Raw genomic sequence first — 23,630 nt, forward strand, 5'->3', positions numbered from 1 at the left:
CATCTGTCTAGGTTTGTACTTGTTTTCTAATTAGCAAGTTTTATTTATGTACTTACGTATGCTCTGTTATCAAAATTCAATCGAAAAGTGACAATAACATAGTTTCTATTTCCACTAGCTGAAGATGCTTTTTCCAGTACCTTTACATTAAGCGTTAAGTTATAAAAATCTTTAGCAACCTGTACCAGTTGGCCTAAAATACATAATTAAAAACTGCTAAACTATACTAAAATCACAATAAAGATGAACTAGAAATAAACAAACCAAGACACGTTGAATGTTACAAGGAGCACTCCCCAATCATGATTTACAATGTATATACATTGTAAATCCCAAATCATGATTTACAAAGATTATACATTGTAAATCATGATTTAACGTATCCTGGTTTGTTTATTGCTAGTGCATCTTTATTGTGATTTTAGTATAATAATAATAAATAGTTGATAACCTTTTTAAACCTCAAAGAGTTTTTTTTTACATTAAACTATTCTTCTGAAACATATTCCTCTACGTAGGTCCTAGACACCCAGTAACATCCAAATACCGAAATGCAAAATAAGAATAAGGCCAAATACCCAATTAACAGCATACGCAGATGATATAAACATAATGAGCAGAACAATGAATGCAGTGGAAGAAACCTACGTTGAGTTGAAACAGAGTGCAGAAGCAGTAGGGCTAGCAATAAATACAAATAAAACAAAACTACTCATACAAACCAGATCAAATAGACCGGCGCAACAACAACACTTTATAGACGATATAGAACACGTGAATAGATTCACGTACTTAGGAATGGATCTGGTCGCAAGCAATGAAGAAGAACCGGAAATAAATAGAAGGCTTGTGCTGGCAAATAAAGCCTATTTCGCGATACATACACATATTCAAATCGCGAGACGTACACCGGAAAACAAAACTCCGTGTATATAAAACAATAATCAGGCCCATAGTAAGTTATGGCTGCGAAACATGGGTGGTGACACAGAAATCTGCCAATGCATTAGATGTGTTTGAAAGAAAAATATTACGTAGGATACTGGGCCCAATAAGTGAAAATAACAACTGGCGAATTAGGTATAATAGAGAAATATACGAACAATATAGCGAACCAACTATAGCACAATACACTAAACTGCAGAGATTACGGTGGGCAGGGCACGTGGCCCGCATGCATGAGAATAGAATCCCCAAAAAATTGCTGAATGCAAGAATGCAGGGAAAAAGACCTGTTGGAAGACCTAAAAAGAGATGGGAAGACGAAGTCGATGAGGATGCCAGGAACTTCCTGGGAACGCGTTCATGGAAAAGAACAGCGGTAAATCGAAATGATTGGAGAAGCTTGTTGAAGGAGGCCAAGGCCCGATTTGGGCTGTAGTGCCATTGGATGGATGGATGGAAAATAAGAATAAGGAGGAAATTCTTATGCTACAGTATAACCAAAAAACCAACACAACAGAACAAAAACAGGAACGAAGATATGAAGCTTATGAAGTGTGTCATGAACTTTAAATAAAAACTGGCAATCTTACAGTCTCTTTAAACAAGACAGTGGCTATATTTTTCTGGCACTCAAATTAAACAAATAAACATAATTAACGATAAATGAAAAAACTAGACTTAACAAACCCGCTTGAGATAATCGTCAGAAAACAGCAAATACAAAGAAATTATAGCTGTTACTCAAACCGAAGAAAATTACTGAAGCTAAAAATATGATATACATTAAATCTCAGGCTAGAAGAAATGAAATATCTATGAAAAAATACTGAGTAAAACAAAGTAAGAAAAAAATACACAGGTCAAAAAAGAGAAAACAATTCGGAAAACAACTAAGAATTATAGAAGATGTGATCAAGGGAATGAAAAACGTTAGTTACCAACCTAGTGAAACGTTAGACATAATGCGGCCTATCTAAAAACGGCGATTTTGCCTTTACTCTTTCAGTACCACAAATACAAAGAAATTTCATTACATTTATCTTTCAAAATGTTCAGACCCTTTCTCGCTACATAAAAGTCGTGTTCAATGACCTCCCTGAATATTTTCCAGTACATATTATGTCTCTTTTGTGGTTCTTATTTTTGCCTGTACCCTTTTTACACAGTTTTTATATCTTCAGTAAATCAAGGTAATGAGTTCTTTATTATTTATGTCTTTCCCTTTTTTGTTTACAGTGCGTCTTGTTTTTCCCAATTTGTTTTACTATGTGATTGTGTTTTATTTACTGTCAGCTTTTTTTTCTAGTCTACTTTCAAACAGAATTATTAAGCTTTGTTTCCCTAGGCCATACCGGGTAGTGAATGGTAAAACGGACCATAGGAAACTCAATGTAAAATTTTAAACTGTTGAATTCCTGCTTCCCTAATTATTTTACATTAAAAGTCATGAGACACTATTTGCAGAGGATTGAAATCTCTATTAAAAACAAAAGTTAAAATTGTTTTACGATTTAAACACAATCCAAAATTTTGAAAAATATAATACGTTTGCTACAGTAGGTATGTGTGTAAAAGTTTAGCTACACGTTACACGTAACTATTTAACTGACAGTGTGCGCACTATTCACTGAATAAAACATCTTTATTAGTAATACTTTCTGCTCAACTGAGGGTATTTTATCAACTTAAAATAAAAATATTGACACTTCAAATATGGTTAATTTCATTATGACCTAACGCAACCGTTATACACATTATTGCACTGTGTTCGACCTAATTTTGGCGTGATACTCTGAAAAATGTATTACATTTTACAAAATTTTGAAATATGATTAATTTGTAGAACAATTTTAACAGTTGTTTTCAATACAGATTTAAATCCTCAACAAATAGTTTCTCACGCCTTTTTATGTAAAATAATTAGGAAAGCAGGAATTCATCAGTTAAGAATTTTACGTTGAGTTTCCTATGGCTCGTTTTCCAATTCACCACCCCATACATATATTATGTAAATATATGAATATCTCGAGAAATATATAGAAGGCTAGTCTTAATAAATGACTCAAACTTGGACACTTATTCAAAAAGACAATGATCTTCTGGAAAATTTTGAGAGGAAAGGCCTAAGAATAATTTACGGAGCCATAAAGATGATCCCAGGCAGCCAAGTGACGTCAATAACGTCGAGGAAACGTCAGCTAATGGTTGAATATACACACGTGTTTGAACATTACGTCGTATAAACGTCTTTTGTAGGTAATATTAAATACGTAAGATTATTGACATTAAAATACGTTTAAAAATACGTTTTGATTTCAGACAGCCCAAGTCTGACGTCACAAAAATGGGAGGAGCTTAACGGGTTAATGCTTACAATGTTATGTTGTATATTGACGTTTATAAGCTTAAATTGTCATAAGAAATTTTTCATTTATTTTTTACGTGCTTTGTGTGGTAAAAAATGACTTTTCATTTAGATATTTAGTTGAACAAACGTGTTAATTAAGAGATTTTTATTCGTTTTTCTCAAGTGAGTAGTGAGTTAGTTTAATGCAATAGTTCTTCTTGAAAACGGTTTGAGGTTGTGTTTTGTTTTGGTAAATATTTTCTGTTAATGAACTAATTATGTGTTATCGAGTTTAATTAAATTAATTTGTTTATAAATTATTTATTAGTTTATATGTTGTTTCAGTTTTGACACAGTAAGTATACCTTAGCCTATATAATAAGCTAAATTTAAAACAGTTAAATGAAAAATTGCAATATAATACCAACAATACCCATACGAATAATTATTATTGTGTATTTTTAAAACCATAAAATGAAAAATAATCTAAAAAGCGACATAAAAACTATGTTTTTTGTATCACCTATCTAAAACGTGATAAAAATGACGTCATTTATGGTGGGACGTATTCACGTGACTTTCGACGTCGAAAAAACGTGACAAACTGACGTGGTTTGGTGATAATTATGACGTCTTTTCAACGTTTTGTAAACGTTATTTGGTTGCCTGGGATGTGGCAGAAACAGACCAATTTTGAGCTAAGCTTTAAAAAAATTGTCACTGAACATTTAAAGATAGATAAATTAACTTTAAATACGAGTTACCCATAATGTACTGTGTGAATCCTTGTCTACCACTTCTGTAGACCAACACACATCCGTTCACATCAATATTTGTCAAATACATTGAAGGGCTCTGCATTTTGGGATAAGTGAACCGGAACTGAGTGTGGATATTATCCACGCTCTCCAAGAAATCTGTGAAGTACCTGCCTGTGGCTTTGATAGTAATATCATACCTAAAAACAATAATAATCATATTATACAATACAAAAAAATATAAAAAAAAATTAAAAAAAAAATTAAAGAAAAAAAATTACTAAGAGGATTTAAACCTCCGGGGGGATGAACCGGGTTGACATCTTATCGTAGTAAAAAAAAACAAAACAAAAAACAAAACAAAAAAAAAATACAAAAAGGAATGCATTTATTTTAAATAATTAACATTAATATTTTTATTTGTAAAATGTACACTATGTGTTCTTGATAAATATTAAACATAATATATTTATAATATTTATTAACATAGTATGTACCGGGTGTCCCAATAAGAATGGCCCTCGGCCATATTTCAGGAACCGTTTTTAGTACAGCTTTGAGAAAAAAATCTTTATAAAAAAGGTTGCCTCTAGAAAAGCCTGGAAATTATTTTCATAATTGTAGTTCCACCGCTAGAGGGCGTAATTGAATATCAAAAATTAAAAAATCAAAATTTTACAAAATTTGCCCAACGAAAGGGCACTAGAAATCCCATCATCGTATTCTTCATAAAATTCTACGCATATTTGATTTTACAAGTTTAAGTCTACCTTTGCAAATAAGAGGTGGGCGTGAGTGGGAACCTTCTTATGAACAAATGACTGTAAGTCCGGTTCTGCTAAATCAAATTTTTCATACTTGGTCTTGTTGAAAACAGCTCTTCTTCGTCAATGTAAGTGTCTTATTTTCGAAATAGCCTAATAAGTAATATGCCAGCTAGGAGGCGTTATTTAATTATTTTCGGAAATCTAGTTTTCTTTGGAAAATTTTAAATACAAGTGGGCATCTTTAATCCTTTATTACAAAATTAGACCAAATTAGCAACATAATACTGAAAACCGCATGTCGATACCTTTTTTTCGTCTCGAGATATCTTAAGAAGTGTGTAAATTTTAAACATAACTGTTACTGTCACCGGTAAAAGAAGTTAAGGAAAAGCAGTGTGCTATGGAAAAAACAAATAAATATTTTCCAGATGTAAACGTATGTATATTATTAAGTAAAACGATAATAATACAAACAACACTATAAAATACTTATAACAAAGAAATAAAAGCAACTACTTACTTAGTGACGGCCTAAATGTTCAAATTGTGGCCCATCACTTTCGATGCAAGCATTTACTCTTTCAAGAGTAGATTGAACAGCAACATATTTAACTGTTTTATAGTTACTTTTATTTATGGGGACGGATGAAAGACCTTATTTTTGCCGCTAGGCGCACTACTCGAGAAAACATAATCTAAAGAATACGAAACGCCATTCAAAGCATTGCGAGAGCAAAAATCGAGACTGCTGTTCAATCTACTCTCGAGAGAGTAAATGCTTGCATAAAAAATGATGGGCAACAATTTGAACATTTAGGTCGTCACTAAGTAAGTAGTTGCTTGTTGCTTTTATTTCTTTGTTATATTTTATAGTGTTGTTTGCCTTATTGTTGTTTAAATTAAAATTAAATTAAATTAATTATTTATATACGTTTACATCTGGAAAATGTTTCTTTGTTTTTTCCATAGCACACTAATTTTCCTTAACTTCATTTACCGGTGACATTAACAGTTGTTTAAAATTTACATGTTTCTTAAGATATCTCGAGATATAAAAAGGTAGGTATCGACATGAGGTTTTCGGTATTATGTTGCTAATTTAGTCTAATTTTATAATACAGGATTAAAGATGCATACTTGTATTTAATATTCTCCAAAAAAAACTAGATTTCCAAAAATAATTAAATAGCGCCTCCTAGCTGGCATATTACTTATTACACTATTTCGAAAATAAGACTCTTACATTGACAAGAAAGAGCTGTTTTCAACAAGACCAAGTATGCAAAATTCGATTTAGTAGAACCGGACTTACAGCCATTTTTTCATAAGAAGGTTCCCACTCACCCCCACCTCTTATTTGGAAAGGTAGACTTAAACTTGTTAAATCAAATATGCGCATAATTTTATGAAGAATACGATGGTCGCATTTTCAGTACTCTTTCATTGGGTAAATTTTATAAAATTTTGATTTTTTTAATTTTTGATATTCAATTACGCCCTTTAGCGGTGGACCTAGAATTATGAAAATAATTTCCAGGCTTTTCCCGTAGCAACTTTTGTTATAAATATTTTTTTCTCAAAGCTGTACTATAAACGGTTCCTGAGATATGGCCGAGAGCCATTCTTATTGGGACACCCGGTACATTAGCTGTAATGAGTAGGTAAAATAAGAAGTAAAATATTGTAATATTATTATAATAACCATGTTTCACTAATTAGGAATACTTTTTTTTCTTAATGACATTGACATTTTTAGTCATTAAGCCAGTTCCAAGGGTTTCACAGTAGGGGAGTAATGTGTAATGTGTGTGTGTTGTGTAAATGTCTAGTTACTTAGTAAAGTCGATTTTACAAAGAGACACTTATTGTATCCGAAAGTCTGTGGTACCTCAGGTGAATACCGATCCCACAAGGATAGAAATTATTTTCATCTATTAAATTTTTAATAAAGGAAAAATTTCCACCCAGCCAGGATTTGAATTCACAATATTTGAGTCAAAAGGTAGACTCTCTTACCACTGAGCCACGGAGGGGTTGAATAATTTCTTGAAGTTATTTTTTGGCAATAGAATGACTATATTTAAAGCATGCTCTGATAATAATATTACTCTTTTTACTTTTTGTACAAATAGTCTTATTTTTAAATTTTTTGCGAGAAGACCGATTTATAAAGACCGGCTAGTAAAAAAAATTAGTTATTACTCCTCAGTCTAATTGTATTCAGTCTATCAAAAAGCCTCGATTTCAAAGACACCAAAATTACCACCATTTTAGCGATTTTTACAGGGGTAAAATTTTATTCAAGGCAGTATGACAGCTGCGTGTTATGGCTCCTTTACACATCGGCAGACGCGTCTGCCGATAAATAAATAAATAAATAAATAAATAATAGCTTTATTACCCAACAGTTTCCCATTTCTAGGATAAAAATTTGAACAATTTTTAGTTAGCATACAATCAGAATTTAATTAAACAAATAACTATATAAATAAGAAATAAAAAAAATAAATAAAAAAATTAACAATTTAAGGTACTCCATAAACCAATGCGGTATCAAATAGATGATTAATTGAGCATGAAAAAATATCACAATAGTTGGATATTTTGTTGTAGTTATCGCACATAACATAAATCGGTGACTTTAGTAACATGTTTGTTCTCGCGCGTGGACAAGTATACACGATAGTTGACCTGGAAGATATTCGTGGCACATTAAATTTAATTTGGTCTAATATATCGCTGCAGTCAATACAGTTGTGTAATAACTTAAATAAAAATGAAACCGAAAATATAACTCTTCTTAACTCTAAACTTACAATATCAAACCTATTACATAACAAATCGTAATCATAACCATGAGCAGAATATACTCCATCAACCTTAAATGCTAAATATTTTAAAAGTTTCCGATGTACCTTTTCGATCTGTTGCATATAACATCTATAAATAGGATACCAAATTAAGCTACAATATTCTAGTTTTGTTCGCACTAACGATAGATACAGCAGTTTAATCGGTCTTATATCGCTAAAATTTCTACAGTTTCTGATGATAAAACCGTACATTTTCATAGCATGAGATACTTTCTGCTCAATATGGTCATTAAAGGTTAATTTTGAATCAGATATAACCCCTAAGTATTTAATGCTATTACATTTTTCCAGTTCTGACCCCTGAATTACATAATTAAAATCAACCTTATTTTCCTTCCTAGAATATCTTACTACTTTACATTTATTGACATTAAGAAAAAGTTTGTTTTTTATACACCAAATATCTATATAATTTAGATCGTTCTGCAAATCTATACAGTTAGCAATTGTTTTAATTTCACAGTATATTTTAAGATCATCCGCAAAACATAATTTTCTGTTATTGATATCTAAAAATAAATCGTTGATATATAATAGGAACAAAAATGGACCTAAGTTTGATCCCTGTGGAACGCCGGATGTAGTAAAGATTAATTCTGATGTGAAACCAGTATATGATACAAATTGGCTCCTACCTATTAAATAGCTTTCAAGTAACTTTAAAATGTTTCCAGAAAATCCTAAATTTGATAATTTAAAGAGAAGATATTTGTGATCAACATTGTCAAACGCCTTAGAAAAATCAGTATATATTACATCTACTTCACCTTGTACATCCAAAACATCTGAAATATATTGAGTTATTACAGCTAAGTTTGATACAGTAGAGCGTTTATCTATAAAGCCATGTTGATAAGATGATATCCATCCCCTAACAGAAGGATATATACGATTATATACAGTTACTTCGAAAACCTTTGAAAAATTGCATAACAAAGATACTGGTCTGTAATTGGATACATCAGATTTCGTTCCGTTTTTGAATACAGGGCATACTTTTGCATTTTTCCACAGTTCGGGATAAGTTCCTGTTTTAATTGATAAGTTAAACATTTTTTGAAGTGGCTTTACAAATACGCGAGAACAATCTTTGATTAAAAATGCTGGAATATTATCCGGTCCGGACGTCATTTTATTTTTAATTTTTTTAAATGCTACCAAAATTTCGTTTTCTTGAAATTCGCTAAAATTAATAGTGGGTAAATAGATATTTCTACATTCTTGGTTATCAAATGCATTGTTTTCGACAGGTATATAAACTTTTTCAAAAAACATCTTAAAAGCATGGATTATATCGTGAGGATTATTAAATGTATCGCCGTTGTAACACATTTCACCTGGGATTCTAGAAGTTTTATTCTTTGCATGAACATATGCCCAGAAATTATTAGATTCGTTGGAAATACTAGTCTAAATTTTTTCAAGATAAGCGTTATATTCAGTTTTAATCATTTGTTTTATTATTTTTCGCAACCTTTTAAATTCATGCATATAAAGTATATTCCCTGTTTTCTTATAATTTTTGATATTTTTTTATTTCAACTTTATCATTGTAATTATTTCCGCATTGTACCATGTAGGATATTGACGTATATAATTTCTGTATATTAGTACACACATATCAAATAATTCATATATCTTAGCATAAAATAATTCTATGACTGTATTTACATCATCAGACATGTCACAATTAAGAAATCTTAAAAAACTCCAGTCGCAATTAAGAAATTCTGAGTACAATAGAGGAAAATTTGCTTTTTTAAAATTATATCTTTTAGTTTTAGAATGAGGCACAAAGCTGGTATAGTTTCCTTTTTCTGAAAATCATTAATATTTATCATTAATGTTGGATGATGTAAATCTTCTTGAACAAATGGTGCATTATCACGACTTACATGACACAGATCTGATGATATGACTAAGTCTAACAATCGATTTAAATTATTTCCCACCTGATTATACTGATCTCAATTAAACAAACACATGAAGTCTAACACTGCTGATGTCTTCACATCAGACCTATTTTGATCGATATACTTTGGAATGTTAAAGTTACCCAGGAGAATAACAGTTTCATTAAATAATTCAAGTTGCTCTAACATTTCAAAACAATATTCAAAATCATTTAGCTTTAATTTGTCTGGAATATTTAATACTGCAACATAAAACTTTTTATTTCCTCTGTGACATTCCACAATTAACAAATCAACTAGTGGAAAATGTAAATCAATAGTTGATACATCAACAAAAACACATTTGAAGTTTGACTTAAGTGCCAACAGTACACCTCCACCAGTTGATAATACTGCCGATGTATCATCACAAGCTGACCACACATCTGTATACATCTGTAGGTCGTTTAGTCTGTGTGAATTCTCGGGAGACGCAATATCTACGCGAGCATTAAAAAAATAGGTGTTGATGACCATAGCTGCAGCAGCTATGGTCTACTTAAGTGTAGATTGGAGTAGAATCGTTAAAATAATGGAAAAGAAGAAGGTGGTGGATGAAACACTATGAATTTAAAGGTTTCTTCAGAACTCATAACCATTTTAGCGAAATATTACCCAGACCAACATACAAAACTGAAAAAACATGCGTTCACTTTGAATTCACTGCGAAAACTGATGCATCTTCAGATTTGTGGACAGGCGTCGGACGTTCGCACTGAAACCTTTTGATCAGTGCTCGAAAAACCGACAACAATCGGATACCTTGCAGACGCATCTGCCGAAGTGATACACAAACAACAGACCACCAACAGACGACCAAATTACTCCATCTACACATCTGCGGAAGCATACGCGGATGTTGTCCGGATGTGTGTAGAGGATGCATTATGTTGATGACATTTTACAAACGACTTTACTGCCTTATCTAGACGGTAGAAACTGTCTACTTTGCACCATCCTCCACAGATTTTGGCACAGTTAATCTATGAAGTTCATGTTGCTTGGAACGAGGTGTCACAAGCAGATATCGATCATCTCATTTTGTCAAAGCCTAGACGTGTACAGGAGTGTATTCAACTACGGGGTCGCCAATCATATTAATAATTTTTTATTTGATTAACTATTAACCAAAATTCTTGTCAACATTATCGTTTCATTCTTGATGTCTTGATGTAGGGGAACAAGGGGCTTGTTGTAACAGGGTTAAGTAGTAACACTGCTTTTTCATAGGTTATTTAACGGTTTTTAAATGATTTAGCTGACTCACTGTTATTATCTCATCGCCCTGCAAATGACACCGTCTAGCGGCTAGACTACTTTGATGTTGCTTAACGATTTTACGATTAGGAAGTTATTTTTACAGTTATTTTAATAAATATACAAAAGTGTGATATGGGGTTTGTTGTAACAAAACGTTGGGGCTTGTTGTAACATGCTACAACTTGCGCTGAATCTTACTAAATTTATGATCTTCAATATAAAAACGTATTATTTAGTTTTTTCCTCAAGAATGAGACAATATTAAAGCAAATCAGAAAGGGCAACTCAAAGCCAGGAAGTAAGGTCTACTAGTTAGCATCAGCGGAAGATTTAGATAATCAATGTAGCATAAGACAAGCAAGTAAAACTTTGGGACTGTGTCAGTCTCTGTACTATAAAAAAAGGAAAAACAATTAAAGTCTACAAGTGGGCTATACTAAACCAGGGATAGTTTTTACAGCCGAAGAAGAAAGTAAAAGGGCTTCGTATATTCTGAAGTGAGCCGAAATATATTTTGGACTGATTTCCATGGAGATGCGAAAACTGGGTTACCAATGTGCCGTGAAACTCAGTGCTAAACAACTTACTTCTTCTTGGTATCAAAATTATACAGTTGGTCCAGATTGAGTCCAAAATTTTTTGCGTAGAAATCTACATTTACCTTTAAGAACACCGGAAGCCACGTTATTAAGTCGAGCAACATCTTTCAACAGGACTAACGTTGGTATTCTCTTCGAAATATACCAAAAAATTCGAATTTTCTTACTGTTACAACCTGCCCCAATAGATGTTACAACTAGCCCCAAGCGCGGGGTAAGTTGTAACAATGCACTTTTTTGGTATAATGCTATTTGATTAATAAAAACCAGTCTTTTGACTTTTTTTATATATATATATCGGGTGTTCTACAGCATTCGCCGTTTCCCGCATCCTATTCGCCATGCTTTTCGGTCACGAATATCTTCCTCGTTGAGTTGTCTACTGTTCATTGCTTTCTCTACATCTTGTATCCATGTTCTCTTCGGTCTGCCTCTTTTTCTTCTCTCGGGTGGTACATACTGGATCATTTTCTTGGGCCATCTTGTTGGTCCCATTCTCTGGACATGCCCGTACCATATTAATCTTTTTTGTTCTATTCTGTCTATAATATCCTTTTCTACTTCCATTCTTTCTTTTATTTCTTCGTTTGGGATATGCTGCAGTTTAGATATTCTGCAGCTTCTTCTAAGCGCGTCCATTTCTAAAGCTTGAAGTCTTTTATTTTGTCGGTCTTTTACTTCCCACACTTCCGAGTTGTACAGGACAATTCCTTCCACGATAGTTTGGTAGATTTTTTTCTTTGTCTGATTCTGCAGTCCTGTACTCCACCAAATGCCATTTAGCTGTTTTATAGCTTTTCTTCCTTGGCTTATTCGATATTCTATATCTTGATCGCATGTGGAGTTTTTGTCAAAAATTGAACCTAGATATTTAAATTCATCACATCCTTTTATGTATTCCCCTTCTAATTCTAAGTCTTCAGTATCACCTCCGACTACAAGGTATTCAGTTTTCTCCATGCTCATTTCCAAACCCCATTTTTGGTACTCCTCTTTCAATTTTCTAATCATGTAACTGGCGTCATCTCTATCAGCAGCAATCACAACTTGGTCGTCAGCAAATAGCAACGTATACAAATAAGAATCTCCTACTGGTATCCCCATTGTTTGGCATTTCCTAGTCCAATATTTTAACACATGTGTAAGGTAAATTTTAAATAAAGTGGGCGACAGACAGCATCCCTGCAAAAGGCCTTTCGAAGTTTCAAAGGTATTTGAAAGTTTCGTTCCAATTTTAATTGCTGTTGTTGCATTAGCATAGAGATCTTTTATTGTTTGGATGTATTTTCTATTTAAAGTGGTTTGTTGTAATACCTCAAACATTTTTTCTCTGGGAACGGTATCGTATGCTTTTTTTAAGTCTACAAATACCATGTGAGTTTCTAGATTTCTAGCAGAACGTTTTTCTAGTAATTGCCTTATGCAGAAAATGTTATCTGTGCATGATCTACCTGCCCTAAATCCACTTTGTTCTTCGGAATCTTGCCACTCCTTTTCTATCCGTTTCTTTATTATTCGTCCGTACAGTCTTCCAACTGAGCTGGTCACACTAATGCCTCTGTAATTATTACAATTTTTTCTACCACCCTTTTTGTATATAGGGGTAGTTATGGAGTTTTTCCACTCAGAGGGCACGCCACTATTGCCTGAAAGGCATCCGTTGAATATTTCAACTAAAATTTCTTTTGCCTGTGTCGTGCTGTGCTTAATGAGTTCAATTGGAATACCTCCGGGACCAGGAGCTTTATTGTTTTTCATTTCTCTTAACGTTTGTTCTAGTTCTCGAATAGTTATATCTTCTAGTTGTTCCAGGTTGTTTGGGGCGATGATGGTTTGCCTTACATATTCCTGTCTATTCTCTTGCAATAGGTTTCTAAAGTATGTTTCCCACTCGTTTACACTTATAAGGGATATCTGGCATCTTTCTTGTACGTTTTGTCTTGTATTTGATATTGTTCTCCAAGCTTCTCTGCTTTTTGTTCCTCCCATAAGAGTGTCTATTTCTTCACATTTCTTCAGCCACATATTTTCTTTGGTTTTAATCACTTCTTTTTTTGTTTCCATTCTTATTCTTGCGTAGGTTTTTCGGTCTTCTGAGCAATTGGTACTGAGCCATTTTTGATATGCTTCTTTTTTTTCCCTCGTCTTTTCTTTTAAAGAATCTGTAAACCAAGGGTGATTAGTGTTATTTGAGGATTTTTCCCCTAACGCTTCGAATGCAGCTTCATGTAAGCACTTTTTTAGCCGATCATATTTTTCATCTGCTGTTCTTGTATTAAACTGTGTATTGGTTATCTTTTGGCTCAGTCTTAATTTAAAAAGAAAGGAGATTGAATTATCTTTCAGTGCGTCGATGTTGTATTTGTACTGAGGCGGGTGTTCTTCTGTAATCTCTTCCTGGGTCTCTTCAATTTTGTTGTTCAAGATATATGGAAAGTATAGATCTGCTCTGAGTAAAAAGTGGTCAGTTCCACATTCTGCACCTCTATAGACTCGTACATCTTTCGTCACAATTGATGATTTCTGCTTCATGATGACGTAATCTATAATCGATTTCAATTGTCGGGTTGGCTGCGTCCATGTGTATTTATGGATGGATCTGTGTTGAAAAAATCCATTCGTTATCCGTAAGGAATACGCTTCACATAGTCCCACAAGTCTTGTTCCATTGTTGTTAACAGTTTCTTCGCCAAATCTTCCCACAATGTCGTCATTGATCTTTGACCCAGTTCTGGCATTGAAGTCGCCCATCATGATAATCTCTTTTCGGTTGCTGATTTTTGAGATGGTGTCCGCTAGGCTTTCCTCAAATTTATCTTTTACATCCTGGTTTGAATCATCGGTAGGAGCATATACAACAAATATTTCTAATTCTCTGTTACAGAGTTTTAGACCTACTCTTAAAATTCGTTCATTTACGTATTCCCAATCTTTTATACTTTTCTTATATTTCTTGCGTATTGCAAATGATACTCCTGACTTTGCTCTGTTCTCCTTCTTCACTCCGCTGTAGATATGAATGTAGTTTTCCTTTTGTTCCATTCCAGTTCCTTTCTTTTTTGTTTCTGTTAGAGCGCAGATATCTATGCGATTCATTTTTAGTTCTTCAAAAATATTATGTTTTGTAGAGATTCCTTGAATATTCCATGTTCCGAAAATCATCGTCCGTTTCCGTAGCCTGTTTCGTTTTCCGTAAGTTCCATCCTGGATCCGAGGCATAGCGCGTGGATTTGTAACAACTTTAGTATTTTACGGGAATGAGTTGTTAGCCCATCGCCCAACCCCCAACCTGGAGGGCTAGAATTTTCTGTTAGGGTTTTTTCCCTTAGCCGAGATATTCCATTTTTTCAGGCGCTGGAAATTCGCCTTTCACCCTCTTCCGTCTGCTACATAACGCACACCCATTGTACGCTACGCATTGCCCAGCAAATTGACTTTTTTTCAAATCAATTTTATTCATAAAGAGTTAAACTAGTGTTTAGAATTTAATTAGCGATAATTGGGAAAATCGCTGTCAAGATATATTTGATTTTATGAAAATTGTTACAAGTAGCCCCCTGCTCCCCTAAGTCTACCATGTTACCAAAAATTAAGTTCAAAAAATTATTCCTTCTAAGTGTAAATCTTCTGTCACAAAGTATATGATAAAATATGGAACACTTTATAACTGAAATAAAAAAAAATATGAAACAAAAATTTTTAAGAAACGCTTTCCTTTAGTTACTAGTGACTAAAATTAAAAATATTATAAAAAAAATCAACTAATAAGCAAAAAATAAAAAAGAAATCAAACTCAAAGGATTATTCGAAAAAACCTGTTAGACAGATTAAATACACAAAAATCTCACACATTTGTTAAAAAAATGAAAAAATCTAACACATCCGTTAAAGAAAAGCGTGGGGTGCGTGTTCATCAAATAAACGGTTTGAGGATAAATACTTTTTTACTTTTTTTTAATTTTTTTTATGAATTTTTTTATTTTTTGATTTTTAGTTGATTTTTTATAATATTTTTAATTTTAGTCACTCGTAACTAAAGAAATGCGTTTCTTAAAAACTTTTTTTCGTATTTTTTTAATTTTTTACTTTTTAGTCTTTCACTTTTCAAACATTAAAATATATCGTCATGTTTAAAAAAAAGGATGTATATTATAGACATATTTTTTGCATTTATTTCAACATTTGATACATACATTGTACATTTTCTGAAATTTCTTCATACATTTCTTAAATCAAAATCATTATTTACACCTATTACAATTTTCGCAGTCTTTCCATCTCTTCTAATGTTAATTGTAGCACGAAACGTCTCTACCTATGGTTTTTCTAAGACTACGTTAAAAACACGAATTTTTTAAATTTGGTGATGTACAAACATGAAAAGTAGTCGGAATCGGCAAAAGATTTGAAACTTTATTGTTTATTTATAAAGTATAACGTAAACAATTACCCTAAATAGTGAAATTATGTATAGTTTACATAATTAGTCACAACCTGTAAAAGTTTCAAGTTTCTACATTGTAAAAACAAGAGATTTTAAGCATTTGCCAATAAAATCGTTTATTTTTGAAGTTATACTTCTTTACCGGCGATAGAGGGTGAATTTTTATATGGTAAAACCTAGCGACCGGGCGCATGCGCATTATAACTTTGTTCTGATTGGATGTTCAAATGACATGTCAAAAATTATCCAATATGGCAGCTGTAGCATAGCTGTGGTTTGGACGGTTTTTGGTTATGTCGTTGATTGATAAATATAGAGTGGTTGTTATACTGCATTTTTAAATAGTTTTCATATTATATTTTTGGACTTATTAACATGCTTGTTGCATGTCATTGTGGAAGCCCAAACTGTGTGAGTGCGATTTTCAATCGCAAAATTACTGATAAAAACCTATTCGCTCCAAGAGGTAGAGTGTGGAGAACTGTTGTGGATAACATCAATCAACCCGGAACGATTTACGATCTCACTTATTCAAAACTAAAGAATCGGAGAATCCAGTTATTACTGTGAATGATTACTGGTAAGTGTTTTAAAAATAAGTTGATAAAATTTGGTTCCTACATTTGAACATAGCCACTTCACACATTGCAAGTAATTGCGAAATTTATAGCACAAGTTCTTGCAGCAAGAACTTCTGCAATCAGTTGCAACTTGCAACTAGATTTCTGCATGATTACAGGGTACAAGTAATTACATAAGCTGACATGACAGAAACTTTGACCTAACCATAAATTTTAGGTTATGTTGTTTTTATAAATTAAATGTGATTTTTTAAGTAGAGTTATCAGATATTAGATTAAAAAGGTTAGATTATTGAGAAAATTATAATATGTGTTATATATAACAATTGCAGAAAAAATTGCATGAACATGTTCTATTTAGCTGCAACTTCTTGCAGCAGAACTGCAGACTGTCTCCTATAAACCATTAGCTCATGTGATGCTCCAGCTACAATTTGCTTAATCCATATTTTATAACTTTTCCTCAGCTTTTCGCTTTCATGTATCACATTGTTGTTAGCATTAATGGTTCTGATTTAAGTCGAGCTGCAATGCCACTTTTTTTGAATAGCGTAGTTAACCATATATTATCTGGTGAAGTATCCAAAAATGTTTCTTACGAACTTGGTGTCAGTGTTCTGCTAACTGCAAATTATATTCATATTTACCAGTTTTACGTGGACTCATTTAACTTTTCTCTATTGTTTGAGAATAGTCCGTCCGCTACAACTTTTCCCATGCGGTACGATTCATTTTCAATCAAATTAAGTTAAAACAGGAAGTGGAACGTATGCTGATGTGTGTAGTATATAGTATACAGTATACAAAATGTATATACACATCGACGTTCGTTTCAATTTATGTTTTGATTTAGTTTGATTGAAAATGATTCATACCGTATGGGAAAAGTTATAGCGGACGGACTATATCTGCATAAGTATGCTCTACAAACTCTACATAAATCACTCTGTTTATAATGATCAGCTATTGCCCAAAAATTATTAAATTAATTGAGTCATTCTTTTTTTTACATAATTTCGATTTACATTTAATGTTACATTTATCGTTACATCGAGGTCCCAATTCTCTCATTTACGTTAATTTTACAGTTTTTCTAGTGTATTCTTGGTCAGAGTTCCTCAGTTTCTTCAAAATATTAATTTTGGAAACACTTGGATCTCTTTGTCTCTCCTTTCCAAGATTTTTCTTCTTTGGAAATTTTCGTTAGCAGACGTATCTAATAATAAAACTAATGCCTTTGATGCAAGAAGGGGTTTCCGCTGTTGATGCTTCTTGAACATGTAATCCACTGTGAACATCAGATATAACAGTGGAAGTTAGTTCACTCGTAAATTATATAGATGTTACAATGTGTTTATAAAAATATTCATCAATAATAGAAATTTATAGTATTGTAACATTGGTTACAAAGTTTTTTCCTCCGAGTGATTCAAAATTTGCACTTACAATGAGGTTATTTTATTAAAAAACTTTATATTTAGGTACATAAGATAGGATAAAAGTTTTTAGATCAAAATGAAAGTTGTCCTTTATAGAAATCATTTAAGCAATAGTTGAAAAACGTTATAAGTGGAGTTACAATGTTATTCATACCAGGTGTAGTTGTGATCTAAAATTTAAATTGGATTAATTTTTTGTAGGCTATACAGATAAATCAAAAAGTAAACATAGAGGACAATGATGTATTAGAGACTGGCATATCATCTCATACAGACAACACCGCAGGAGAGTTTTTTTATATTTGAACAATTCAGCTTCGCTTCAAAGAAAGTTGGACGCCTTGAAAAAAAATTGAAACTCACCGTTTGGACGGAAGATATTGAAAATGCTATAAAGTAGGGATATTATACGGGATTTGTATATACTTTTGTAAATAATATATTGTATGATATTTTAAAAAAAATAATGAGTACCACCAGTGTTACTACAAATGGCTAGTGAATTTAGTAAGTAATTTTGCCAATTTTGTAAAGTTGGCAAGAAAATAATTACTAAGTAGTTGGTAATTTTGCCAATTTTCGCAAAATTGGCCAAAAACAAAAAAAATATCAACTAAAAACACTAGCCAGTTGTGTCTGAGTTTAGCGAACCGACTATAACTCTTGTTAAATTAAGGTTGAGTTTACACTTTTGACTTGCCTACAGATTTAAAAATATTTTTGTCATAATATACAGTATGTCCCTGTAAGTTGGAACCATAATATGGAAAACTTTTGTTGTTCTACATAAAAGGTTCGGCAATATCTAGAATCTCTGATTCAACCATTAGATAGTAAATTTTTATGGGTATTACACAGGGTATGTCAAAAAATATGAATTTCATTCAAGAGAAAAGTAGCTTTATTTTTACAATATTGAACATTGTTATTATGAACAGTTAATTGGAATTAGAACTATATTCTAATATGCAATTACATCCTTCTAATTGAAAAAGAAATTAAAAATTTTTCTCGGCATATATCATCAACATTATTTTCTGTTATTTCAAATATGATAACTTTTGTTATTAATTTTACGAAAGAAAAGTTATAGAATGTTCTGCATGATCTAAAACCTAAAATATAACCATCTTATATCAAATATTATCGATTTTGTATGAGGTATACAAAAAAACTGTTTTTATGACGACAAAGAAGTATAACTTCTTACGTGCGTACACAAGTACACACACTCTTTTTTTTTTATTTAAACAATTAATAAACATAAAAAAACTTATTGACTATTCGTGTATTGTTCCCGCGAATGCATACGTCTGCAAATTTTCATTCATTTGCATTGAAGAGAAGGCAGTCAAATTACCGTCTAAAGATTTTACCCAAACGATTGAACTAAAGAAAAGCGTTTAAAAATACATACCCCAAATGTGTAAAGAACCTCACAAAGCATCTTCCATAGAAGTTCATAAAGTTGTCATAAGACGCGCCCAAAACTGTTGCAGCTGCTACAGCCAGATTGCTCATAACATTGTCGGGATATACTTGGTGCGTATTGAATACTTGGTAGTCACATTTTGCGACTTTTCTAATTTCAGTCCAAACATCTTCGCCATATTCCAGCTTAAATTACGCGAGAACTTTTAGATAAACTTAAGTATAGAAACGGAAATCGGTCAGAATGCGCAACAAAGTGGCGGTATCAATGTTTGGTATAAATGTTTAAAAAGTTCGAGTAGCCGCTTTAAAGATAACCATATGCCGTAATTTTAGCATCCTATTAATCATTATAAATTAGTCATTTTAGAACTTACAATAAACATTTGGATATAAGTACAGTTAAAATAATTAGACGATAAATATTAAGCATGAGAAATTAAACTTTTTCTACTTGTAAGGATAAAAAACAAGTTCATTAGCGGAACTGAATTCAAAATTATTTTGGACATCATATTTGAAGTATTATTTAGTTAAAACATCTAATTTTTGTTGGTAAAGAAATATATTAATTTGTCTGGACTAAATTACGGTTCTGTTGATTTCCGAGAAAACTTGATATTCACACAATGTTAGCAAACTGATTTTTTTTATATTCGGTTTAAATTTTCTATCCGATTTCCGTGCCTACTCTACTTATATTTAAAGTGAACTAAGCTAAACCTAAAACTAAAGAAGAGTGAAATACAAGAAATATAACAACACAAAAGAAAGAAGAGTTCCAAAAATTAGAAAGTGTAAAAAATAAAAGAACAAAAAATATAATGGGAAATAAGCCACAATATTATTAAAAAATGATTTATATTAACGTTTCGACGCCCAAATCGGGTGCCGTTGTCAAAATATAAAATAGTATTTTGTATTTTGACAACGGCACCCGATTTGGGCGTCGAAACGTTAATAAAAATCATTTTTTAATAATATTGTGGCTTATTTCCCATTCTAAATAGTTAAAAAATATAAACTGCTACCGATCCTTAAAAAGGAAGACTAAAAAAATCCTGAAAATTATAGAGGCATTAGTCTGATGAATCGTACATTAAAATTGTTAACGGCAGTCATAAAAGATAAAATCGAGGAAAAAGCGAACATGGCAGATGAACAACAAGGCTTCCGGAAGAACCGCAGCACAATATATGCCATTTTTATTATTAGATAAATATTAGGAAAGTCTATTGAATATGGAAAACCAGCATAAATGTCGTCGCCTCAAAGCAACAGTAGGATATGTCAAATATTGTAGTTTCGAGAAAAACGCAATTGAAATTTTTACGAATGTTTCATTACCTAATAACTTTTTTTATATTTGAATGGATTTACGTGGAATTTTGTTTGAGTATATAACTTTACAGGCCTTACATAAATATTTATATTAATTCATAAAAAAGTGAAAAATAATTGGAAAAAAGTTACTTGTCCTACTGTTGCTCTACAGTTAATCTGTTTTTTTAACGATATCCGTAAATATGTGTTATAAAGTGAGGACGTTTGAGTTGTAATAAATTCATTATCTCTATAATGGGAGCATTTGGAGAGAAATGCTGAGACAGGTCGATTTTTATTTTTAAATTATGACTTTTTACCATATTTTACATCATACTAATGACGTCATCCATCTGGTCGTGATGACGTAATCGATGATTTTTTTAAATGAGAGTAGAGGTGGTGCGATAGCTCGTTTGAAAGGTTATTTAATTCTCCATTCATTAATATAAACGTTGACATAATTATTTATACAGGGTGCCCAACAAATTTTTGTTTATTAAATTAATTGAGACAAAAAGAAAAGTGTATGTAATTCATTTACTTTAAAATACATTTGAGTGCTGTCAGAAAACAAAAAGAAATGTTTATTTCATAAATAAACATTGTTTTTCGCTTAAATTCAATGTTAAATATATCACCCACCTGTCGCTTAGCAGCTTGAACATTGAATTTAAGCGAAAAGTAATGTTTATTTTTGAGATAAACATTATCACCTGTTTTCCTGACAGCAGTAAAATGTATTTTTAATTAAATAAATTACTTACATTCTTCTTTTTGTGTCAAATAATTTAATAAAAAAATATATTTTGAACACTATAAATAATTATGTTAATAAAAAAAAATCAATGGGAAAATCCCAATAGTTGGCTGTATACCATAGATTTTACTTCTGTATTGGTTTAATTATGTTAATATTTACATTACTGAATATAGAATTAAATAACCTTTCAAATGAACTATAACACAACTCCTACTCTCATTTAAAAAATCATCGATTACGTCATCACAACCAGATGGATAACGTCAGTAGTATGATGTATATGGCAAAAAGTCATAATTTAAAATTAAAAATCGAACTGTCTCAGGATTTCTCTCCAAATTCACCCCTTCTCGAGATAATTAATTTATTCCAACTCAAACGTCCTCACTGTATAAACTTATATTTGTACTGAAGTTTTGTTTAAAATTTTACACTTTTGATTATAAAAAACAAAACAATTTTGTTCAAACATTTTATTAGATAAACTATAAACTCAATATATATGTTTTCCGACAATTTTAAAACTCGACAACGAAAATGACAAAGAAAAGAGAATGGAAAATTAATCAGAATTAGTTGTGGTCACATCGGATGCAGACTAAATATTGACTTATTGTGACCAACTCCAATTTAGTCGAATTCGGGACAAGACTGAAAAAACTACCTAAAATCTGGGACTTTTCAATGAAAATCATTTTGCCATTTAGCCATTTTGTTTAAATATAAAACTTTAATATCATCATTTTATTGATTATTTAACATTTTTATGTTGACAAAAGTTTTTTTGACGGAATGGGTTGTAATGATAATTCCATTTTTGTTTTTTGACATTTTGTTTTTGACGTTTCGACTTTCAAGTCGGAAATCGTTTTCAAAAAACGAAAAATTAGAAAATCAACTAATGTTGGATTTCCATGTAAATTGAACATTGGGTTAAAATATAATTATCATTATTTGATATTCATGTTTTAAATCGTCTTTTGTCTTTTCAGAAGACGATAATTAAAATACAGAAATCGGAAAAGTCCAGGGTTTGAGTTTTCGTGGAACTATAATACGACGATATAAAATGCATGCGTTTTGGATGTGGTATTAGTATAACAGTCTAGAAATTATCGACATTTTTTCGTCCCACCAATTCAATTTGATGTGAATTTTTAGAAGAATGATGTATTAAAAATTTCAATATGGAATTTTACCAAAACGTTGAAAATTCGGATGGCCCGGAAGCCTTGTCCGGGACGCCGGGACACGACTTCGTAATTCGGGCCATGTCCCGGATTTTTCGGGCTAGTTGGTCAACTACTTATACTAGATATTTTAGATTTTTTATAACTTAAATTGGCTGAGGTTGAATTATTCATTTTTATTCTCACAATACAACTTTTAATATGAATGTAATTGTAGAACTGTGGTAAGATTTTTAAAGGAAGATAATAAATATTGTGGGTGCAAGCCATTTAATATAAACAAAGACAAATATTCGCAATTCGGCAATAACTACATTAACAGTAGGATGTGCGTAAGATAACTTAGTGTTGCATTAATATTTTGTGACCAAAATTAGTAAACGACAAAATACAACAGTAGGATATGTATGTTGTCTTAGTGTTACTTTATAGCATATGAGTTAAAAAAAATTAAGCTACACAAGGATATGTGTAATATTGTGAAAAAAGTATTCCACTTTATATTTATCTTAGTGTTACACTCAACAGAAGGGTTTATTTCCAATCATTTGAAATGGTTATCCCAAAAGTCATTTTTTTTTAGATATCCTACTGTTGCTTTGAGGCGACGATGTGTAGATTTAAAAAGTGCTTTTGACAGGATGAGGCGAAATAACATCTTAAATTTATTACAATCCGAACAAATAGACCATCAGATAATAAGGCTAATTAATAAAATTAACAAGAACAACAAGACCAGAGTTGTAATGTCAACGGGAGAAACAGAACGCATATAATTAAAAGGAGGAATCCGCCAAGGAGACTAGCTCAGCGCATTGTTATTCAATATGGCGATGAATCAAATAATTCACGAAGTAAGAAAACGACATGGATACCACATGTGAGCGCATAAAATCACGATACTATGCTATGCCGATGATTCAGTACTAATTGCTGATAACGAGGATGACCTACAAAG

The 23,630-nt window shown here is 31.8% G+C and overlaps 1 protein-coding gene across 1 annotated transcript in view; it reads right to left on the reverse strand.

The window, feature by feature from the left end:
* LOC114331778 (soluble guanylate cyclase 89Db-like) overlaps nt 1-23,630 on the reverse strand; it is a 56,131-nt gene that overhangs the window by 27,356 nt on the left and 5,145 nt on the right. The window contains exons 2-4 of the mRNA XM_050657618.1: nt 19,383-19,582; nt 4,057-4,250; nt 57-193 (exon numbers count right to left, since the gene is read on the reverse strand). Of these exons, the coding sequence (XP_050513575.1) occupies nt 57-193; nt 4,057-4,250; nt 19,383-19,582 (531 nt within the window). The remainder of the gene's footprint in view (nt 1-56; nt 194-4,056; nt 4,251-19,382; nt 19,583-23,630) is intronic.

Source organism: Diabrotica virgifera, chromosome 8, assembly GCF_917563875.1.
Source record: "Diabrotica virgifera virgifera chromosome 8, PGI_DIABVI_V3a".
Lineage (NCBI taxonomy): Eukaryota > Metazoa > Arthropoda > Insecta > Coleoptera > Chrysomelidae > Diabrotica > Diabrotica virgifera.